This window comes from Hetaerina americana, unplaced genomic scaffold (genome assembly GCF_022747635.1).
Source record: "Hetaerina americana unplaced genomic scaffold, ioHetAmer1.1.p SCAF_6, whole genome shotgun sequence".
Taxonomy (NCBI): domain Eukaryota; kingdom Metazoa; phylum Arthropoda; class Insecta; order Odonata; family Calopterygidae; genus Hetaerina; species Hetaerina americana.
In genome coordinates this window covers 65,507,815-65,532,352 of record NW_027287205.1, presented here as the reverse complement: position 1 = coordinate 65,532,352, position 24,538 = coordinate 65,507,815, and the positions used below count along the sequence as shown (strand labels likewise).

The following is a 24,538-nucleotide window of genomic DNA, read 5'->3' as shown; positions in this document are numbered from 1 at the left end:
AGATATGTTTTATTATTATAGGCAACATTATAGGGTTTGCTTGTAGCTGCTTGAAACCTTTCTATCATAAATTAATACAACCAATACTATCATTAATATTTGTTTAGATACTTTGTTCAAATGGATACATGGTAACAGCATTTTGGTATTCAGATACTTTTTCCAAAATGAAGAAAGAGGTGGAATGCATTTAAAGCAATATTTCCAGACACTGTTATCAATACAAAGTTTGGTTTCCACAATGAAAACAATATAATGACTTTGTACAATAGGTTAAGAAGTAATATGGCCACATCCCATGAATCAATTCATGTACGAAATAGAAGAAATTTTAATTCTTTCTAGAGACCAACCTTAGTAATCGACCTAATAGTTAAATAACTACATAAAGCAGAGACGACAATAACAAGGACACCATAAAGCCAGCCAGAAATTGGTCGTAGTAATACTTAAAAATGATATTAACATTGTGGATCTAAGGTTAACTATGGGTAAATATTTTATGAATTATTTCATGGTCCATTTCTCTGATTGCAAACATTCAATCAGAATTACGAGGCATATTTATAAAGTAAGGGCCATTTGCTTATATTTAAATATTGGCACTTCAAAACACAATTTTACTCCTGCAGCGCCATCTACTGATTCATTGAGAAGCTATAGCAGCATTTGTTTTGTTTCAGAAGTCGTTTGCTTATCTGTGCATGCAAACAACAATGTCCGCGACAATCGTTCATCCCGCCAGCTGTGAAGTGCGTCCTGTTGTACGATTCTTGTATGCAAAAGGATTGTCGGCCGCTAAAATTCATAGGGAGTTATGCCTAGTTTATGGACCTACAGTTATGAGTGAAGGAAATGTTAGACAATGGTGCCGTGATTTTAAAAATGGACGAACAAATGTCCATGACAAAGAACGAAGTGGCAGGCCCCATATTCTGACCGATGAAATTGTTTCACAAGTGGAACAAAAACTACAATGCAATCATCAATTGATGATTAATGGCCTGGCTGAACAATTTCCTCAACTTGGATGCACTACTGTCTACAATATTGTCTCGGAAAACCTCGGATATCACAAATTGGGTGCAAGGTGGGTACTGAAACACTGCCGCCAAAACCAATAAGAAAATTCAAGATTTTCCTTAGGAACTCTTTGACCACCCACCGCCCAGTGCTGACCTTGCACCTAGCGACTACTTCCTCCTCACGTGAAACAATGGCTCGGTGGACAACATTTCGAAACCGAAGAGGAACTCAAGAACGACACTGTCAATTGGTTCAACTCTCAGGTGGCGAGCTTCTATGCAGAGGGGTTTAAGAAGCTGGTGCAGTGGTACGAAAAATGCCTAGAAGTGAACAGCGATTATGTGGAGAAGTGAAGTAGGTTTGTAGCTAACTAAAAGTGCCAATAAAATGTGTTTCATACGAGTATATTTTTTCCTGTGACCAAACAGACCTTATTTTATAAGCATACCTCGTATTTGGCTAACACAATAGCAAAAAACTAGTTTTCAGATTAAGTTTAATCATCAGAAAAGTATTTCTTAAAATAAATAGACCTGTCTAAGACATGCTTTTCCATGGCCACCCCCCAGTAGGACATCCTAAATATTTTATTTCTTATGGCTCATTGAAAGTTCCTAAGAAACCGGACATTAATAATTGATGACGTTTGGAGCTGATCATTTACGACTGACATAGGTATGTGAAGGGAGTAATTCACAAATAGAGAAAGAGAATAAAAACAAAATATTGCATATTCCAAAAAGTGTAATTACCAAAAATTTTTATGCCATTAAAAAAGAAATAGGTCTACAAGATAAATATATTAAGGCCTTCCTTGAAAAATTATTTAAGATGAACAGAAAATATTTTCATTTGAACATCTTTAATTTTATAGTGCAAATTTCAATATTTGAAAGTATTGTGGCAGCCCCAAAATGTTTCCGCAACTGTTAATTCATTTAGTTCTATTTATTTTATGTATTGAAATGAGGACAACAAATAAGAGGTAGGAAACAATGATAACAAAAATGGTTCCGTTACATTTGGTTATCTTGGAATGGATTAAGCCTTTTGCATGTGTTGAGCACTCTCATTTAGCAAAATGAGGGTGGGAAACACATGAGAGTGAACCCTCTGTTTATCATGTTGACAGAGAATTCACTACTGAACTTAAATAAGTTTACCATGCATTCAAACGTAACAATAATGAATTCCATATATTTCTTTACTTTGTAATTGAGCAACAAGTTCCTTATTTTTAAAATTCAGTTTATAGGATCACATCTTATTACCAAGTCCTTTTTGCAGGACTTAAACTTAAAACTAGTGACAAACATGGACAATGTTGCTTTCAAACCTTGGAAATGGCAGTATATCATGCCTTTCATAGGACACTAAAGCATCAACACTCACTTTTGCAAAATATGACCAACCCTCACAAATATGGCACGCTCTTACCATTTAAATGACATTTAACACTACATTCCCCACCAAATTACACTTATTTTATGAGTCTAGCACTACCTCGCAATTGCAGCTGAAACTGTGGCAGTAAAAATAATTTGAAGTTGCAATCATTCGTACATAATGTGAACATAATTGGCATTACATGGTTTTTACACTGTACTCAATAACCAAGAATACAAAAAATAGTCTCATTACACGATGGGAAGAATAATTCCTGCCAGAAATTAAAATTTTGTTCACTATAATTGACTAAAGGTTATTATCTGGCAACAATAAGTGAATTTATGTTTTGAAAAAAAATTATAATGATTGTATTCATGAAATTCATTCATTCGTGGCATCCTTGATTAGGATAATAGTGGTATAAAAGACAAATCCATTACACCCATAAAGAAGGACCTTCCTTAGGGACTAAGTCCATCAAACTGACAGATTTCAATAGTTAACGTGAAGAAAGTATGGAAGTCATAAATTATAAAAATCTTCCTGAGTCTTCATACAATCTTGAAATTCTTCCTTAATCCTGTCCTGTGTCAACGGTTACTAGTATGTAAAACAATTAGATACATCCACTGCCCTTGAAATAGCTAACAACATAAGCACGAGGTTAACAATATATGAGAAATATCCCAGGTGAATACACTTTAATTCAAGAGAGACTCTATAAAGGAAAGGTGCTTTGTAGACTTGAACTGGTATAACATAAAACTACAATGTACATAATTACACAACAGGTCTATTATGGAACTTTCTGATACATAGGCATTCAGCAAAAGGTTTCCCTGCAGACAAATTTCATTCATCATGCTTCGGTCTAAGGAGCAGATGTACCATATTGGCCTGAATTTAAGATGCACTGAATATAAGAGTTTGAGTGGGCATTTTGAGGAAAGAACTTGCCGGAAAATGCTTAATAATTTAAAATGAAAATTGTAGTATTCAACAAGAAAGGCTTCTCTGTAAAAGTAATAAGTGGTTTGCAAGATACGAATTGACATTAAGATAACTTTTATAATGTTCTCCAAGTAAAAATAACATGAGGGGAGAGAATGCCAGTAAACAGTTTAACAGTATTATTAAAATTCACTTTCATGCCTCTTGAAACAAAGTTTTGAATTTCATACGCACTTTCCCGCAGATATATCTCATCACAATCCTACCCAGCCTTCTATCCCTCATTCTCTGCTCTGCACTTCCCTAATAAATATCATTCTAGACATTATTTAATGAGTTAGGAAATAGGCTCACCTTATTTGTTTCCAAATTTTTTTTTATATATTCCATAAATTTTCACAGAACTTGAACAAAACACAGGGACATTCAAATGTGCATAATTTCCATTTTGTACCTTATATTGCGTGGTACCTAGTGCTAACTTTTGCTTCCCTTAATCCATCAGGTAAATATTAAAAATATATATCATCCCCTATTAAAAGTTCACAATGAAATACATCCATGAGTTATACTGCAGAACTTAAAAATTTTGAAAGTTGCTCAGGATGAAATTTCCTAAACAGTCATGAGAATTCACTTGTTTAAAAGTTATGACAAAAACAATACATACATAATTGCATCTAATATCAAATATAACTTATCGAAATTAAAAATTAATGGTTTACATATACAAATATAACGAGAGACGAGGACAATTTTTGCAATTTCTGGACGAGACCACTTCGCCACCTAGATTCATACTCATCATAACCATCAGGACTTGGAATATAAATGTAAATATTCCATAGGAAGTATGACTATGCCATTAGAGAATAGGACCCTCATGTGGTGAGTCATCCATGTTATATCTGGCTTACATAAATATGATTTAAATTCAAATACATAAACAGATGAAATAATTAGTTTCATCATAATGATATTGTGTCGAATGTGTTCCAGGATTTCCAGGGAAGGTTCCAGGATTCTTAAGGGTCAAAAACAAGAGTGATTTTAGAATTCTCGCGGGCAGAAAAAATGTCTTATATTCAGCCCAATATGGTATTCACTGTGCAACTAGTAGAGTGACAGTATAAACCATTATACTATTGATACAATGAAAAAGATTAACCACAGATATCCTCATGGTTTCTTTGTGTTCATAATAAGAGAGCTACAACACTTGCTTTCCTTAGCAGAGAACTTCATACGGTATATATTTTGAGGTTAAATCTATTAAAATTCTTTGTGCTTATCTGCATTCAGATGGCAGTGAGATACTAATTGCACTTTCGTTTACATATTTAGAGAAATATCTCACTTCTGATTAACATGAATGAGCAAGTTTTACCCATATGCTAAATATAAAAAACAACCCACAAACACAGCATTTATGAAGACAAAATTACACATGCATACCAAATACACATTCTCTCACAAAATACTCAAGAACACTCATTTTGGAAAGGGTGGGATGAATAACTGCACTTCAGAGTTCATTCATGCAAAAATGCCTTGAGGGTGTTAGTGCAACATAGGCATACAAAAAGATTATGTTCATTCCATATTAGCCCAAACGTGAAGCAAATAACATAGGAGATCTCACATTTTCCCTGCAAGTGTCACCAAAATTGTACAACATTCTTAAGGCACTCCAATATGATGTAGCCCTAACTATCCTAAGAGGTATTTCTGAAAAAGAATCTCCCCTTGCCCTTGGGCCTGTATACTAAGAAATAGTGCCAAGCTGGAAGCTAACCTAAGCAGTTCTACTAGCACAGCATATAGAGTTAAAATCACAGATTAAGCATGAGTATAGATGGTGTCACTTGGCAAGATATCATTAAATAACAACTGATCCATTTAAGGTACACATTAAACCATATCAAGTTGACAAAACATGTTACCAGAGAATAATAAAGATGAGACTTGTGCAAAATGGATTTCTACCACTAGAGCTCGGAATAATATAAACAGAAAAAGATGATGCCCAAGGAATTTAAATACTATGGTTAAAAAATCTGGCTAATGCATAAAAATGGCAGAACTTTTGTTGGAACAGACACCTCTATTCTCTCACTTAATCCAGGAGTTGTAATAAACATTCAATCATTAAGCTATTGACACAAATACCGTTTTCACATTTTGATACTTAACTCTTATGTAACATTTTTATCTTTTGATCACGCTCAGTATACTTAACAACATGGATGATATATGCCAAAATAATACATTATAAATACTAAAGCAACTATATTGAACAAAAATATTACTTATGGATCAACATGCATCTGCTGCATACTCACCGAGGAGTTTCATAAAATTTTTATTATTTCATAGCCATTTTGATTTTGATGGCCACACAATTAAAATAAACCAAAAAGTTGGTATTAACAGGCAAAAAAAAGTATTTGGCAACATAATTATAACAGCATATCTACAAAAATTCTCTTAAATAAATCTTAAAAGGCATTAAAACATCATAACTGACAGTAAAATTACCACAGCCCAATTATATAATTACTACATCTAATAACCATAAATCAGTCTACACAATAATATTAGTCATAAAGACTATTTTTGACGTGAACCTCTTCATATCTTTGTGAGGATTTGTTTCCCTTCACTATCAGGAAAAACTTCCTGTATAGTCAACACATGAGATAATGAGATTCCATTGCGTTAAAAGTGAACATTATTATCACAGGTTGTCAGTACCTGTCATTTTAGGAGACTTTTTAGGGGCTGCCCATCCCAAACTTCTATCAACGGCCATTTTCCACTTATTGTAGCGAACATCTTTTTCTGAAAAAGTAAAAAATATAATAATCAATGAAAGATTGCCAGTTCTTCACTGACTTTAAGAATAATAGTTAACAACGAAGTAAATGTTTATGGTCTCTAAAAAGCATAATGATGGGAAAACTATGCTTGTTTCATGTAAAATACAAACAAATGTACATGGCCTTATCATGTCAAACATTGCAGCAGAAGCAGCCAGAAAGTTTTAAGGTACGTACAGTGAATTTCTAATTGCAGCAGGCTCAAAAGCCTTTAGGATTATTTCAATTTTAATCATTACGGGTAAATTGAATTTTAGACGAGTATGCATTATGATGCTTCATCAGGTTAGATATTATTGTTACTGGTAATATACCAGTTAAGGTAGGTTTTGGATGGAAAAATCTCTGGAATGGTACAACAATACATTCATTCACTTGCCTTCCTGATGATAGGCAAACTCACATTCAACACTACAATAAGCCCTTCTTCAATTCCACAAAATAAATGGTAAATAGGAGAAGGGAGAACATAAATAATTGGGAAAACCAAGTAGAATGAATAAATAAACAAAAGCAAGAAACTAATAAGTTGAAAGAAACGATGCACAGAATATGATGTAGATACAAGGCATATTCATAAGGAAAGGCTGTTTTCTTGCATTTGAATTTTTGCAGATCAGAACAAAGTTCTAGCCATCAGTGTAATCTTTTGATTTTTCATGAAGCCACTTAAGTTATTGAATCAGTAGTAATTTGCCGGTAAATGAATGCAGATTACAATGTCCCAGAATATTGTTACTCCCACCAGGAGCACCAGAAGTGCTTGATTTGATTTGATTTTTGCGTGCAAAAGGATCATCATGGAAAATTAATGAGGAAATGAACAGTGGTTAGGGAAGAATACAACTAATTTGATGAACCGAATAGTTAAGATTATACAATGTATATTGCAGTACTTCACAAGAATTCAGATTATATCAGACATAGTCACAGAGAGGTACAATATATGTATGCAACATAGCATTGAGAAAGCAAAATCCCAAAGGAGATATTTCAGCATTACTTAAAGAAGCACGTTTCTTTCATTTAATGACTTTAAGTGATTTAAAAAGGTATATGAGAGTTCATTTCAGTTTTTCTTAAAATAAATATTACCATTATTGATTCATATTTTACCAGCATGATAATCTGAATTCTCTATTCAACTAGATTTCTATTATGGCTTAGCCAAAATTAATCAACAACATCTCCAACTATCTAATATGTCTCCAACTATGAACCACTCACCATCTGCAGAAATTGAAGGTACAAATGTCTCACTTGCTGATCCCTGGTGTTTCTTGAACTCTTCCAAGCTCCAAACATTAATGCCTTCTGCTGAACCCGCAGCAATAGCAGCTCCCAGAGATGTTATTTCAGCTAATACTTGCCTCACTATAAAAGAAAGATATCTTTATGAGATTCAATAGATCTGAAAATTAATTTATGTTTCAACTAGGATCCAAGTAATACAGTTGGTCTCTTTATAAGGATGCAAAGTTAATAATACACATTGCATATTCACATGCACCATGTGCAACTTATTTCTTTTAAATCAATGTTTAAAGAACAGGCAAGAGTTTAGCATAAGTTCAAGCTCCTTAGTTACCTCTGCTCTACGCAGAAGACACCCAGGGGTATGACCCTCTAAGTCTTCTAACCTCCTGCTATCAAGGAACACAGAAGGGTGCCTTGGAAGGAGTTAGCCTCTGTTCCTGCTCAAGAGCATTCAGCACCTTTCGCTAACTTATATCACCCTAATCCTACATTAGTTATGTTAGCTTACATTCTTATCCTGATACCTTTTATGATTTTTCAATTTTTCTGTGGCTTGAGTCAATCAAGGTGCTAGACTTCAAGGTTTTGACAATTTTCATAAGATACACTGAATGGGTGCAAAAGCCATGGTCCTTGGCACTAAATGCTAGTTTCACCAGGAAAAACGATAGTATAAGTAATGGAGATTATAGGCCAGTAAGAGAAGTTCTCCTTTACAGTCATTTATGCACTCTTTTGCATTTATCTATATTTGTTTGATTTCTAAATTTCATATCAACTCTCCTACCATGGAGTAATTTTGAAATGGACAGTACTATGTCATAAATTGGCATTAGCTGAATATTTTTGTTATTAATAAGATGTGAATTTAGATGATGTCATTAATTCCTCAAAATTCTGATAGCTTCTTCATACTGTTTACTCTCCAGACAGCATTTTTCACCACTTTCCTAGTACAGACTTTAGTTTCCCCATTTAGCCACTGACAGGACTGTCTGTTCTCATAATTTTATTTATTTTAAATATTTAATAAAATGGTTTATTGATGATATACATTTAATGAAGGATTTCCATATTTAATGGAATTATTATTTCATTCATAAAAATGTCCAAGCAAGGTTTTTCTATTTTTGTGGAAGCAATTACATAATTTCAGCAATTGGAAAAAAATATTTTGGCAAAATTCATCAATCACCGGTACAGCACCCGAGTGCTGTACAAGTTGCTGAGCAGGTGATTTCCAGATCACCACAACCCTGCCACCCAGTAACCAGATGGTTGCTCATCAAGTTCTTACTAATTTGTATAGAGAGAACCACACATTTTTATAAGAGCTCAAATTACAATTGTAATGCAGGAAAATTTTACCATAGAGTTTTGCCAAGAAATGCAAACTTGAAATGCTGCTTCAGTTATTTTTACTGAAGCGCTTTGGCCTATTAAAGACATACCAGATCACAGGCAACTGCATTCATCAACTTGTTTCCCCATTATTAAAGAGGGAAAAGATATAACATGAATTACAAAATGGCAACATTACCATTAATATGATTGAACAATCAGTTTTACAAAAAAGAATAGTGATAAAATTCCTCAGAAAAATCCAATTTAAAACAAGAGGCATATTATAGCTTTATTCTTGCATGAATATTCTCCCAATAAATTAATTTGACGCCACATTAAGAAGAACAGTCCTTTCATTTTTCTTAGAAATGTTGGTAGCAATAATGACACACAGCTTTAACACTGTACATACCCACAGGGATTCCAATCAAATCTGCTTGCAGCTGCATAAGCAGAGAATTGCTTGTCATCCCACCGTTGACCTGCAACTTTTGAAGAGGCATACCACTATCCTTGTCCATTGCTTCTAGAATGTCACGAGTTTGGAAGCATATAGACTCCAAAGCAGCACGAGCTACTTGAGCTTTACTTGTATGCTGAGTAAGTCCACATAGTACCCTACAAATGTAATAAAATTTTAAGTTGATAAACAAAGTTTTGAGATATCTACCAAACCACTCATATGGATAAGAACTAAATTCTCACACAATAATTCCTATCATACTTCGGCAAAACATCAATGTGAGTTGAATAAAATTTGAGGAAAAGACATTGATACAGTCAGCACAACTACTCCTCTACATTAGTGGGGCTGCTATTAAAAAAACACGAAATAGAAATCAAGTGAAACATTATTGGAGATAAATATCAATTGATATCTATGTATATGATATTATTTTGGGTGTGCAAATCAATGTTTCCAAATTAATCATATCACTATTCAAATTAAATGATATAACATTTCCTATGATGCTCGTTCTTACTTTCATCTCGGTACTATGGATTGATAGAATTAATGTCACATAAAATATATATGTACACAGAGACATCCTGATTTTATTCAACCTTCCTTTATAATAATTTTCTTAAAAGATGCCTTTGGGGGGTTCATGGATTTTAAGAAAGCATTCAATCATGTGGAGTGGGCAAAGTTAATGTAAATATTGTGGGAATAAATTGGAGGGATATGCAAATTATTCAATACTTGCATATGAATCCAAGTGCACAGGTAAGGATAGCTGAGGGAAATTTGGAATGTGCAGTGATAGGTGGGGTGTGAGAAAGGTTTGCCTGTTATCACCAGTACTTTTCAACATATTAGCTCAGGATATTTTAATGGTGGCATAGGAGGGCTTGAGCTGGGAATAACAGTGGGATGAGAGATGATTAGGTATGTTCGCAGAGAATCTAGAAACAGTGATTAATACAACCAAGTCGGACAAGGATTGTAGTTATTGAGGGCTTTACAGGTACAATGCGGCATGCACAGATGTATAAACAAAAGTGATGAGATTCTACAGAAGTATGAAAGCTAAGTTAAATATTTAAGTGGGAGGAAAGTAAACTACAGCAGATTTAGCAGTTCATCTTTTGGAGCAGTATTGCGGAGAAAAATGGACAGAGTACTAGGGAGAACTTCAGTAAAGAAGGCAAGAGAAAAGTTGCATTAGTGAAGGAAGTATCTACATGAGGAAGATAAGTGATGACAGGGCACACTGAGAAAAGATTAATAAAGACTTTAACATGGAGTGTAGGGCTTTTTTGATGTGAGACTTGGTCTTTGAGGCAAGAGGATGAGCATACATCGGAAGCTATTAATAAATCTTATGCTATCAGGTATCAGTTCTTTTTAATCCTTAATATAGGGTGTGGCGGTTAAATCCAGAAAAATGGAACTTTTGTTTAAAAGCAAATGTATTAAAAGAAAACATTATGAAAATGAAAATTATTTTACAAATTAGTAGCCGTATCTGTCAAGAGTAACATTACTCAATGTAACCCCCCCCCTTCAGCTAAAATGACCACCTCCAATCTTGTCCTGAATTGATCGCACGCATTCTTTAAAACCACGCTGTCCATATTTGCGGATGCTGCTACGATAGCGGTGCATAGAGATGAGACATTAGGGTGCCTCGTCTTAATGGTAACTCTTTCGACTATGCTGCAAACATAATAGTTGAGGGGGTTCAAGTCCGGGCTATTCAGGGGCCAGAATTCCTTAGACCAGAACATATCAATGTTATCTGAGACCAGTTTTGGACTAAATGACAGTATGAGCTTGTGCACTGTCCTGTTGAAAGACATATTGTTTCCATGAGGCCACAGTTGCCATCCATGGTTTCATGACATCCTTCAAAATTTGCAAATTTGCAAAATTCCTCTGAAATCAGCACTTGAGCGTTTCCTTGAATGAGGTTTCCTTGCCGCGGTTAGCGAAAGCTTCCCCAGACTTCTTCGAAGCATTATATTTAACCACAATATCATAAACAGTTGATCTGGGGTACCAGAAGAATCAAACTATTTCTAAATATAATGCCAAGTGCCAACACTTTCGATAATAGCGGCTCTTCGATTGTACTCTGAAATTGTACGTAACATCTCTGCCATTTTGAGGTTATGAGTGTTTACTTGATGCCTATAGCTTTCAAGAATGCCAATCACGACCTCCAGTGGAAGTACCATATGGCGGGCAATTCAAATTGAAATTTGTCTGGAGATAAGCGCCGCACCCCATATGCTCTAAAATGTTAACAATCATTGTCAGACACCTCGGGGTGTGATGCTACATGCATGCATATAGAACACAATTCTTCATTTTCTTGTCTTCAGAATTTGCCATAAAAAAAAGTTACAGCTGTTAAATACAGCCCTATTTTCAATTAAATTCTTCAATGTCATTTTATTAGCCAGTATCAAGACAATAATTTCAAATAATAAAAACTTTATTTATGCAAAATATAACACAATATAAGGCATTTAATATAATATAACAAACACTCCACTTAATAACTCAGTAGTATGAAGCATTTGCCAAGAGAAAAAAACCATAAGTGACTTTTTCCTGTAAAATTAATAATGCAATAATGATTCACATTCTGATCAATAATTATAGGATAAAGGCAGAAGTATGGAAAGTGTGACACCATAAATAAAATAAGTTTTTCATCTTACCCTCTAGCATCGGTCCTCCAATATGGGGCAAACAGACCAGAAAAGGCCGGAACAAAATACACATCTCCTGAGTTTGGTGCAGATGCAGCTAGTCTTTCTATTTCCAAGTCATTTCCCAAGAAGCCAATTTGGTCCCTCAACCAGTTTATCACGGCTCCAGCGACAGCAACTGATCCCTCCAATGCATACATGGGTGGCTTATCTCGACCAAACTGATATGCAACTGTTGTCAGGAGGCCATGTTCTGAATGAATAATCTTTAAAGACCACAAAAATATAATGGTGTTAGACACTAAAGAAGTGCAAGGAATAGAATTGCAATTTGTGCCTATACATGTAAAAAATATCAAGAATGTTATTAAATGTAACACTATGCAGAATTTAAAAATTACTCAGTAAATTTCAGACAACTTATTTAAGCACTATGTAAGTTGATTGTTTTTATTCATCAAAATAGAATTATACATGCTTGAGCAAGAAACTATCAATTAAAAGCAACACTTTGAAAACTTAAGATTAATCCTTTAAATGCAGCAATTTCAGAGTGTAAAAATCATCCACCTTGACCGGGATTCAAACCCGGATCCCTAAATGCCCGGTTGAGTGCTTTAACCAGTTTTAAGCCCCCAAAATTTCAGAGTTTAAGAGGATGCCTTGATAGCTCAACTGGCTAAAGCACTCGACTGGACATTGAGGGATCCGGGTTCAAATCCCGGTAAAGGTGAATGATTTTTACACTCTGAAATTGTTGCAATGAAATGCACATTAGCTGATGACTTCATTAAAAGTTACTGTTGCAGAATCTACCGCAGTTTCTTTGGAATTAATCCTTTAAGCTTTCATGTCAACCACATGAAGCATGCACACTATAAAAAATCACAACCAACTCTTTCGAGCACGCAATGTTGTGGATTTTTTTGTTTGAATCAATCTTAAGCATTCATAAAATAATAATGTGGCACACAATATATTTGTGAACATGATAGCTGTCAAGTGTTAAGATTTTAAAAAACTATCAACCCAAAAAATATACATGTAAACTAGGAATAATTACCATAATAAAAAAATTCAGGAAATGCCAAAAAAAAAATTCTTAAGGGAGATTTGGGGCCAAGTCTTATCAAAGGTATAGACATTATAGATTTTTATATTTGTGACAAACATATTGCGTTTGTTATGACTATAGAATTTGTTAGGACCTTGCTTTTATCATGATTTCAAACATTTAGGCAAAAATGAGGAATTCCATCAATTATTTTGGAATTCTTTTCACTTATTTTACCTAGGCGCACCATTATTAGATAAAGTTTGAATGTACAGTGGAACCCAGCTTAAGATGGTGCTTCAGATAGTAATTCACATAATGAACATAATTATTGTACCCCAGAATAACTCGTTTAGAAAGCGACATTTCACGTAACGAGTGATGCAGAGAGGAGGATGTCCGGAGTGATTCCGCCTGCTGTTTACGTTTGTGTTTAGCACAAGTTCCGCTAGCATCATAGTGTCACTAGTGATTGAACATTTGTCCAAACCTGTTTTCAGACATATTTTTCAAACAGTTTTCAGACGTGGCTTTTCGTGCAGTTTAATAATATTTTCTGAATAGTTATAAAATTGTCTTTTAAGAAAAAGCCCAAGAAGAGAGTCAAAGAGAATAAAGATAACCATAGAAATCAAAAGTAAAACCATTCAAAAGGAGAACGAGGTGTAAGTGTAGCTGGATCTATCACACACACAATTGGTTGACATCAACAATTTGTACTACCCTCAAGAACAAGGAAAAGCTGACTCTTGAAGAACTTAAGGAGTTGCATTGTGTTTCACAGAAAGAAGTTGTGGAGGAAAGTTTGTCCGAGGAGGAGAAGGTAACAGCAAAGCAAAAATAATCTAGCGCAATATGAGGAATGCTGAAAGCATGGAAAACTGTTGCATTATAGATAAAGAAACAACACCCTAATGCGGCCAGTTGTTATACACCTTACAGTTTATATGATGATAATGCTGAATTGCATTTTCGCAAAGCACAGCAGAGTTATCAAAAACAAATGCATCTCGATAGTTTTCAAGTAAAAAAGAATTAGGTGTGTATCATAAATAATAAACTCATTATTTTCATTAATTTTTTCCACAAATCTAATTCCTATTACAGGTTAGTTCATTCCATGATAGAGGAAGAGATGAAGACTATAATTCTCTGTTGCATCATACATTGAGAAGCATCACCACAATAAGACTGGCTAAGCATGCTAAAAATTTACATAATGATAAAACAATGTCATATTTTCAAAAAAATTTGAAGAGTCAGTAAAAACAATTGTCTCTCGACAGGTTTATCGTAAAAATGGATTATGAATGTATCATAAATAATTAACTATTTATTTTAATTCTTTTTTTATATTAATGGAATTTGCATTCTTGGCGGTTTCATTCACTGATAGAAGAGGAGGTGAATGTGAACCACGATCCTAAATAATGGCTTCATAATTTTCTTGGAATAAACCTTGCACTACATTAATCTTTTTTCATCGTGGAATGCATTACTGAATTTCACATTAATTCAGAAAAAATGATTCACTAAACAAGTGTTTTGTTTTAAGAGAATGGTCGCAGAACGGATCATGTTCATATTATGAGGTTCCACTGAACTGAAAAACACAGATATACATTTATGAACCTTGTTAAACATGATTCATTCTTTCAACTATAAAATTGTGATTCCTAATGAATACCAACCAATTTTATTCACTAAACAAAAGCTATGCCACAACTCATCAAGGTGATATTAAAAATAATTAAACAGGAAAAATTGGCACAGGTATTATCAAAGTATTAAATTATAATTTAGGTCATTGCAGTAGCAAACATGATACCATGTCCTACATTGGCCTAAATAAATGTATAACCTTGTTCCAAGAGAAATTACTGCCTTATTTAGGATTTAAACTCACTTTCTCAATAGCCAATTTCATGGCTGATTAAAATGACTAGGAGTGCTTAAGTTAACAGATACAAACAGCAATTGGAAAATTTGGGTTCAAATCAGAGCATTTCAAAACAGGTTTCATGGTAAACCAATACTTAATTGAATATTTTCACTTGTGCACACATTCATATTTAAGTTGCTTAATTTTACGTTTCATTAAAACCTTGCAAAGGCCAAAGAGATTACAAATAGTGAGCGGTCAAATCCAAGAGATAATCGAATCTCAATCCTATATATTTAGAAAAACCGTTCATCAGCCTTTAAAATGATGGCATACTTGAGGTATTTAAATAATACTATCTCTGTACATTTTGGCATGTAGAAATTATATGCATATACAATATAACAAGATAATATGAACACAAACTCACCGACTTTCCAGTATTATATAGGAGAAAACATCCAGTACCATATGTGTTTTTGGCTTGTCCTTGGCTAAAGCATAATTGGCCAAGCAATGCAGCCTGCTGGTCTCCAAGGCACTAAATCAAAAATTTTCACATGATTTTAAAATTCAGATCAAGAAATACCTTAACCATATAATGCCCACAATATTTTACACTAAATTACCCCAGATATTGGGACTCCATTTAGGCATCCATTCATAATATAACCATATATTTCAGAGGAACTTCGGATTTTAGGCAGTAAATCCACTGGAATATCGAAGAACCTGAAGATATAAACAAGAAAAAAAAATACACTCAAGATGAATAGAAAGACAATAAATGGCACTTAACACTTAAATAGTATTCTTTATGACATTGGAAATATTTATTAGCGTTAAAACTTTTCTAAATTTTATTTTACATAAAAAACAAATTGAACTTCCACAAAGTTAAGGCTGCCAAACTTGAATAATTGTCTTCCATTAAGGTTGCACTGTTAGTTTTTCTTATTTATCTGAACTAACACCCAATATTATTATAAAAATATTTTATGATGAGAATTATTATATCAATATAAAACATGCCTTAAATATTAGCTTTTCAAAACCAGAATTGAACTAGGCCAATGAGACCAAAAAAGAGAGAAGATATTCAATACCATTAGTACGTAGATTAGCATACAGATGCAGAATTTTTACGAAAAAATGTTGTAATCCTTCTTCAGGTTTTATCCATTTGGCAATAAGATAACCTTCATGACTTATTTTGATAATTGTGAACCTTTGGCCAATAGCAATAGCAGATGGTTCAACAAGTATATGGCTAAGTTTGACACTAGAGGACAGGATTCACAAAAAATAACGGAGCCTATAATTCTACTTTAATCACGCGAGTTCATTTTTTTACACTCCCCCAGAATATTAATAGAAGTTTTCACTGAGATTGATGACCAAATATCATAAATATTATTATAAAAGTGATATGTGAAAATCAAGTAAGTCATAAAAATATATATTTCACAAAATCATTAATAATTTCCTTGCATATATCCCTAAGCTTATCTTATGTAAAATATCCACAGAAATTATTAATTTCTTGAAAGTAACAGAAATTATTAATTTCTTGAAAGTAACAGAAATTAACCAGGAAATGAGAGTAAATCATTATTGAAAATAAAGAGAGCTTGATGTAGTATATGATTGTATGGAATATTGAACTCCTTATAAAGAAATTCAACAGTAATTCACTTGAAAGTAATGTTTATCCCACATTCCATAATTCTAATTATGCAGTCAACTTACTTGCAAAGGTATGGATCCCATTCTAGAGTTTTGATGTTCATTAGCATAGTACGTGAGGCATTGGTCACATCTGTTAAGTGAAGGCCTCCTTGACTTCCACCAGTCAAATTCTGAGGAAAAGGTAACAGAAGCAATGACAATAAGACAGGATTAAACTTACTTTACCAATACTAATCAGCATGCCAAACATCAAGATACTAAAAATATTTCTGAAATAGAGTGGCTGTCACGTCTGGTGATGAGAGAGACAGTTAAAGTTGACAAAGGGTCATGTGAACCAAGTCATTCTAATGTAATGAGGCATAGATTTTCAGAATATTTTAAAAGGGATGATGACAATAACAGGTTACAATACATGGTATGGCATTTTTTGGCTTTTCCTGATCCTTCAGAATCATTGTGTTCGATGGGTTGAAGATTAATAACAAGAATATGAAAGCAAAAAGATTCTCCAGAAGTAGTAATGGAAAGTAAACATTAGAGTCGGATCACAAGGAACAATTAAGGTGCAACCACAGTTATCTACCCAAAGGCTGGTTTGATGGGTGAGGTAAGAGCTCAATAAAACCATCTAATTGTAGGCCCAATGGCATGTGAAATTCACAAATCAGGGTAGGGGGTCCAGTTTCTGGGGTCCAAAAGCTGGCCACTGAAGTAAGAGGATGAGCTTAGATTAGAGGTTTTTAAATATTGGGTACGGAAAAGAATAGAAAAAAATAAGTTGAACAAAAAAGAAGCCTAACAGAGGACTTTTAAACGTGTTAGAGGAGTAAAGTAAGTTGCTAGGAGAAATTTGAAGAAGACAGAAAAAACTGAGAGAAACCAAAGGTGAGGGGAAGCGGGATGTTGATGGCAGTGATAGAAGGGAAAATGTTTGGAACATGTGAGACATGAGAGAAGACAGTTTAGGTGATGACATTTTTTAGATTCACATTCCAAACTGCTGATTTACCACACAAGCGTTTTCTAATTTTTCCCTCCAGTGTTAGGAGTCAGACCAGATATCTTTGCGAATCCCTCATCACTGCGCATGCCACAAGTATCACCAAGAGCAGTCACACTATACTTAAGGTTTTTAATGACAGCAAGTACAAATGCCTATGCCAAACATGGATACAACTAAAACACACATCACTATCAACACAAATTCCCAAATCAAATATTGCATTCCCAGCTTCTAAAAAAATAATTTGACCCTCATTCAGAATTTTTCATAATTTATTTAATAAATTGACTAATTCCCAACTCTTTCCCCTGATTTCTGGACTGAATGGCCACCCTAAAAGTAGGATTCTTAGACAATGGGCATAATGCCTCTCTAAAATTCAACCTACCCAAATTATCCAACTATCAACATTTCCAAATAAACATGTTTTCTTCATTGTAGCATTCTTCACAGCGGGAACATTGTCTATTAACCAGCGCATTTTCAAAGCACTGAAATATGTTGATAGAGGAAGCCCACATATTGGTTTCAGATATTCTTTATTCCCTTGAGGCACCCCCGCTAGAAGTTGATCCACGGTAGATGCAGTTCTATTATCCTGCCAAACTGGAATGAAAAATGAAATATTAATATCCTGATTTGCATACAGTAGAAATATGCAGTAGTACAAACAATGAGAAGAGAATTATGAGCATAGTATAGTAATGTATATTAGAAAAATTGAACATGGTGCAACTAGTATCAGGATTTCCCTGAATATTAAATTATTGCCTGACATTGACATGATGCATACAGGTTAATGATTTGACAATTATTGACTACATATCAGGACCTCTCATCCACATAAAATAAGAGAGAAAGTGAAAATAAATCCAAGTACCAAGAAGGAAGAAGAAACAACGAGAGAGGATGGAAGTTAACGAATGAACACATAATCACAACAGAATAATGTCTCTCTTATGGATAACATTATGCCAAGACCAAATAAAGAGCTTGAAATAAATTGAAATATGGTGTGACAGAAGAATAATGAGAGAGAGTCACAAATGAGGAATTCCTGCAAAGAACATGGGAAGAAAGTAGTTTTCTAAAAGTTTTGCAAAGCCAAGGAGATATTTCATGGAAATAATTGAGAAAAACCAGCCTTTTGAAAGGAAAAATGTATGGTAAGACCTACCTGTATTAAGGAAGACCAAGAAAGGTACTCCTCAACAAATAGTAAGAGAGACACAAACATGGGAAATTATTAAGGAATTAAGTGGCTGGCTGAGAGGAAAACAACTAGGAGAACCTCTGTTAATCAATCTTTTCATTGCTATGCTGTGGTCGATTTAGTTAGTGAAGTAATAAAATATCAGTGCTTAAATTAAAGTAAATACCACCCCAGAATCATCGAGAAAAGGTTGCAGAACTCCCTGTACATTAGAGAGGCTACTTTGGGACAGTTCTTACCTATAGCATTGTAAAGAGGCTTGCCAGTAATTGAATCCCATGCAATGGTTGTTTCCCTCTGATTTGTGATGCCAACAGCCACAATATCTGATGGACTAACAGATAGGTGTTCCATGTTTTCACATGATTTTTTTATGCATTCCTCCACTGCTGCCAGTAGTTCCATGGGATCCATTTCCACCCATCCTTCACGAGGATACTTTTGGACCGCTGGAATTTGATGGAATGTAATGACCTCAGCATTTTTGGCAGAGAAAACCTGCAAAATATTACAGTCCGTTAAGAAGTACCCATGACAAAAAGGTAATTCAAAAATGAATAAGACAATGAAAATAAGGATGGTGTAAATGTATTAATTATTATTGTCAATAGCAGTACAGAAAATATTTCTATACTTAATACATAATTTTTCACTTCATATCTGATTCTAGGATTACATATTTTTATGTCAGAATACTTATACATACTCGTATGTAAAGGTTCAAAATAACTTTACACATAATTACATGATGTGCTAAAAGTGGGTAATTACCTATAAATATTGTGCAAGATTTAATGATGTAATTTCTTGTATTAATGTCACATTAACTCAAAGTAATGACTACACTCACTTTTGCTACAAGATCAAATTATTTTGCATGAGTACTACTCTGTCCAATGAATACACGAACTGAGGCCATAAAAACTTTTATTTTGCAGAATTTAGTCTACATCGATTTTGTCCCCTTCAAAGTTCTTTCCATTCATTACTATGCACTTCTTATATCTTCTTTTCCACTGTTTAAAGCACCCTAGGAAGTTCTCGACAGTTTGGCTTTTTAATTTTCTCGTCGTTTCTTACTTTATAGTGTCCACATCTTCCCAGTGATGTCCCCTCATCACATTTTTGCATTTTGGGAATTGGAAAAAGTGGCAGGGGGCCAGATCTGGCAAATGAGGAGGATGATCAAGGATGATGATTGAATTTTTTGCCAGAAACTAGCAAACAATCAATCATGAATGTGCTGGTGCATTGTCATGGTGAAGGATCCATCCATCATGTTCCGTTAAAAAAGTAGGCACTGTTGATTTTCCTAAATTCAGTTCATCAGCTATCATTCGGACAATTTTTCGACTATCAGTAAGGACAAGGGACCGCACACGATCAATGTTGGCGTCAACACAGATGGTTGAAGGTCATCCCGGCCTAGCATCATCCATGGCATCTTGTCTGCCATCTTTAAAATACATAATCCACTAGAAAATCGGTGTTTTCTTCAGAACATTATCACTGTAAACTGCTGTCAACATTTCAGTTAATTCTTGATAACTTCGACCCCACTTCACCAAGAAACCTGATGTTGATCCATTGCTCTGTGATTTCGTCAATTTCCATTTTTGACAAACAGTAAAAACAAGGACAACAGACACTAATATAACCTGCACCATACGCAGAGTTCGACAATCTACCAAGCACAGACACTCATTGGGTCTCAGGCAACTAGTTCCGCTAGTGGGCTGGGCTATAGTAGACATCATGGCCACCAGATTGCACCAGTTGGCCCATTTATTGCACAGACCACTTACATACAAAAAACTAAATTGAAATAGCAATTGATTTCACTCAAAAGAAATTACTTCTACGCAATAAAAATATTCAGTTACATAAAAACAGTGAACACACAACCACTGCAATAAATTGAATCAATCAAATAAATTATTCATTTTAAACATAAAACTCAATTAAATAAATGAAATATTGCCTTTACGAATCATAATTATTGTCAGTGCATTTTAGAAGCAGTCGTTATGTACCTTAATTACATGAAATTAGTCAGGATTAAAGAAAACTGTTTAGTCAACTGCATCACAATAACGTAGGGATTATAAGAACAAAGCACTTTAAGTACGAAAAAGTAACAAATAGCAGTCAGATGTTGCGACCCCAAAAGGCTGTTGCTCAATTTAAAGAAATATACTATGAATAACTGTCCCATAAAACATAAGCCATGCCAGAGATAGTATTTTAAAACATGACCTTCGGCTCAGTTGGTTCATTGGCTATGTGCTATTAGCTAAGCCAATGTTAGCTTAGCTAAGGTTTGCATAAATCATGCATGGAAAATACATTGTAAAAAAATGAAAAAATTCAATTAAATCAAATATATGTACCTATTTTTCAGACTAGAAAAATGCATGCTATTCATTGTCCAGATATCCTGGTCTCTGGCTCATATAACTCCACATTTTAGTTGCATAAATGCCTTTGGCCAAAACAATTTTGAAACAAAAATGCTAAAATGAAAACACTGAAACTGATAATTGGGAAAAAAAATTTTGTATCAATATAAAAATTTTTAAACTATGAAAAAATATGATTATGAAAACTATTATTACTGAAAGATGATTTCATCACATTGTTAACACTAATCTATTACTCACTACACACACTTAGGAATACAATCAATGATGAAATACTTTATCAATTTACCCTTGGATATCTGACTCAGTTTGGACTTTAAGAGACTTCAAAGTCATGGAAGCAAAGTCCAGCCTGTGAGGAAATCATATCAGCAAAAAAAAGAAGTGATAAAATGTAACACTTCAGCCATTCTTTATGAACATCAAGTACGTTTTTAATGAACATGAAATACATAAAATATAAGAAATTGAGCCCAACGGTCTCGTAAATTGATAAAATAAAATGAAATGCTTAAAACCTTTTGTTGCAAGTCCTTTTTTCCTTCAGTTCGCTGAGGAGGGCTAATTTGTAGCTGAAATATGCATACCCGATGCACACAATCATTTTTCACTGTTTTTTGCTAACTTTGCTCAATTGGAGTAATAATCTCCCAATAGTAAGGCCCTTTTTGAATAAGTGAGCAATTGTTTTCCTGAATTCTTATGAGTGTGTCAGCTCTGCATTTGTCCCTGGCATGGAATTTATGCTAGTAAACAGTCATGGAAAGTGTATATCTGTTAATAAACCCAGGTATCCTTAACGGAATCCCTTTAACCCTATGTATGATCACAATTAAAGTTTGGGTGTTTGGGTCTCTAGTTGGTCACTGGCGAGGAAGTTACATTCCCGCTAACTACTGCAGAAGGGTGTTCTGGTTGAGAGGTTGTGGTTGGTCACAATTGTGGAATTTCTTTTCCCACAAACCATCCCAACAAAAATTTTGTTTACATTGCAGGACGAGAGGTCCTAACGTATGGCTATAGGAGTTTTCATTTTATTTCATTAATGAAATACATAATTAAAACTTGCAGATGAGGATATTTAACAGCAAAATTTGCTCACAATTTTTCATTCAGCAATAATTCCTGAGTAAATATTTTAGCACTGCTCCTTTTTCATTCAGTCAAAGAATTAACAATCTTCATTTCAAGCATTTCCATATTCCACATCCAGATAATACAATGTTTATATACCACAATTTAACTTCAAATTTATTGTGAATTCCCATACTATGCAAATGAAACATACTATTATGGTACTTTACTTTAATAATTAATGGCTAAAATGCTTAACCATATTCTGTAATAATGGCAAATTCTCCAATTAAATTTGTCAAATTTGCAACCATAAATGCAAACAGAAACAATATTGTTCATTATAAAATGTAATCTGGATAAAACATTATAACTATAGATTTAAAATGAAATCGATGTTTAAAAATTGTTCCAGTCTCCCTCCCTCCTAAATCCTTGACATGGTGGATGGGTTTCTATGTTCTGATGATCCCAAGAGCTATGCTAGTAGGAGCAATGATATTTGCCCCTCCCCCTTTTCATTGAGGTCAAAGGGTAGGAAATTGACGAAAGGTAGTTTGCAAAGGACGTGTTCCTCAGTGAGGCAGCTAAAAAGGTATTTGACCCCAATGCAATGGCTCACATTAAAAACACCACTGAGGAAGGCCATGGGAAACCACCTCAATTATTTACGGATTGCTACAATGATGGACACTGATTTAAGTATTGGTCATGGCAAGCACAATACTCAAGCCAATCAGCCATGTGTCATGCCCAGTAGTGGGCTTTCGCTGTCATCATCTCACAAAGTCCTCACAAAGGGTAAACCACAGTAGAAGCACAGAACACACAGATAAGGACCAAACTAGTTAAATAGGGGATAGGAATGTATGAAATATATTGAGGATAGGGAAATTAGAAAAATAAAATAGAAATTGAGAGAGAAAATATAGAACAGGAGTTTCAGAAATAACTTTGCAGTTTCCACATAAAATAACTTATTTATTTTCTACTAGTTTCGCTACACTGTAGCATCTTCAGGAACGTACTAATAATAAATAAGTTATTTTATGAGGAAACTGCAAAGTTATTTCTGAAACTCCTGTTCGCAATGGATTTCCACAAAGTCTCGGCCTCAACCATCAATCACGAGAAAATATAGATTTAGGACTGTATGAGGTGAGGTGGAAGGGTACTGGAATCATAGTTGTGGAGTAATACACAGGGGAGGGGAAAAGAGTCGGCAAGAGATGGAAATAATATTGAATAAATAGGTAGGAAGAAGCATAGTAAAGAAAGAGCAAGCTACTAAAAGAGAATTATCAGTAGAAGTAATAGCTGAACCGATGAATTTGTTCACTGTTAAGGACTACATGCCATCAAGCAAGCATCAAAGAGCAAGACTGATTAGGAAATTGTGCTTAGAAGAGTCAACCAGAATGACAGGAAAAGGCATCAGCAGCCTAAAGAAAAAAATGAGTAAGGACCAACAAGGAAAAATGGGAATACACCAAAAAGGACATCGAAAGCCTCAAATGAAACTATAGCAACACTACATAGGAAAAGGATAAGAACACTGAATTTGGGAAATCCAAAAGATAGACGAAAATTGAAAAATGTACACAGAGGTGGACAGAGGCATAAACATTTTAATTGAAAACTAAGGAAGGAAACAAAGAGAGCAAAAGAAGCATGGTAAAAGATGCAGTGCAAAGATATGGAAAGTTTGCAGAGGAAGGGTGAAATTGGTGCACTATACAAGAAGGTTAAATCACTAATAGGAAGTTATAAGGAAAGATTTGGGTTAACAGTTGAAGATAAGTCGGGTAAATTAATAGTTGAAACAGAAAAGATCGAGGAGAAATGGAAGGAATATATTGAAGAACTGTATGTTAAAGAACTTAGGCCAGCAAGGTTTGACATAGAAAGAGAATATGACATACAGGAGGATAGCTAAGGGCCAGGCTTACTCGATGGCAAAATAGAAAGGGCATTAAGGGAATTGAAATCAAATATGGCTGTGTGGGTAGACAACATTCTCCCGGAACTACCTAAAAGGTTTACGAAAGAGCTTTTATGGACTAATATCTCACACCTAAAGAGGGTGGCATTTGGCCCGGAAGATTTCCTCAGATTGGTGCCACCTCCTATCCCAAAAATGGAAAGGTCAGCCAAATGTCTGAACAAGAAAACAATAAGTCTGATTTCACCCA

General features: G+C 34.3%; 1 protein-coding gene across 4 annotated transcripts in view; it reads right to left on the bottom strand.

Moving 5' to 3' along the window:
- LOC139695102 (glycerol kinase 3-like) overlaps positions 1-24,538 on the bottom strand; it is a 43,889-nt gene that overhangs the window by 8,353 nt on the left and 10,998 nt on the right. For all 4 annotated transcript variants that reach the window (XM_071593732.1, XM_071593731.1, XM_071593733.1 and 1 more), the window contains exons 3-11: positions 19,092-19,350; positions 18,028-18,245; positions 16,694-16,803; positions 15,574-15,676; positions 15,375-15,485; positions 12,018-12,274; positions 9,259-9,464; positions 7,473-7,619; positions 6,121-6,207 (exon numbers count right to left, since the gene is read on the bottom strand). In XM_071593732.1, the coding sequence (XP_071449833.1) occupies positions 6,121-6,207; positions 7,473-7,619; positions 9,259-9,464; positions 12,018-12,274; positions 15,375-15,485; positions 15,574-15,676; positions 16,694-16,803; positions 18,028-18,245; positions 19,092-19,350 (1,498 nt within the window). The remainder of the gene's footprint in view (positions 1-6,120; positions 6,208-7,472; positions 7,620-9,258; positions 9,465-12,017; positions 12,275-15,374; positions 15,486-15,573; positions 15,677-16,693; positions 16,804-18,027; positions 18,246-19,091; positions 19,351-24,538) is intronic.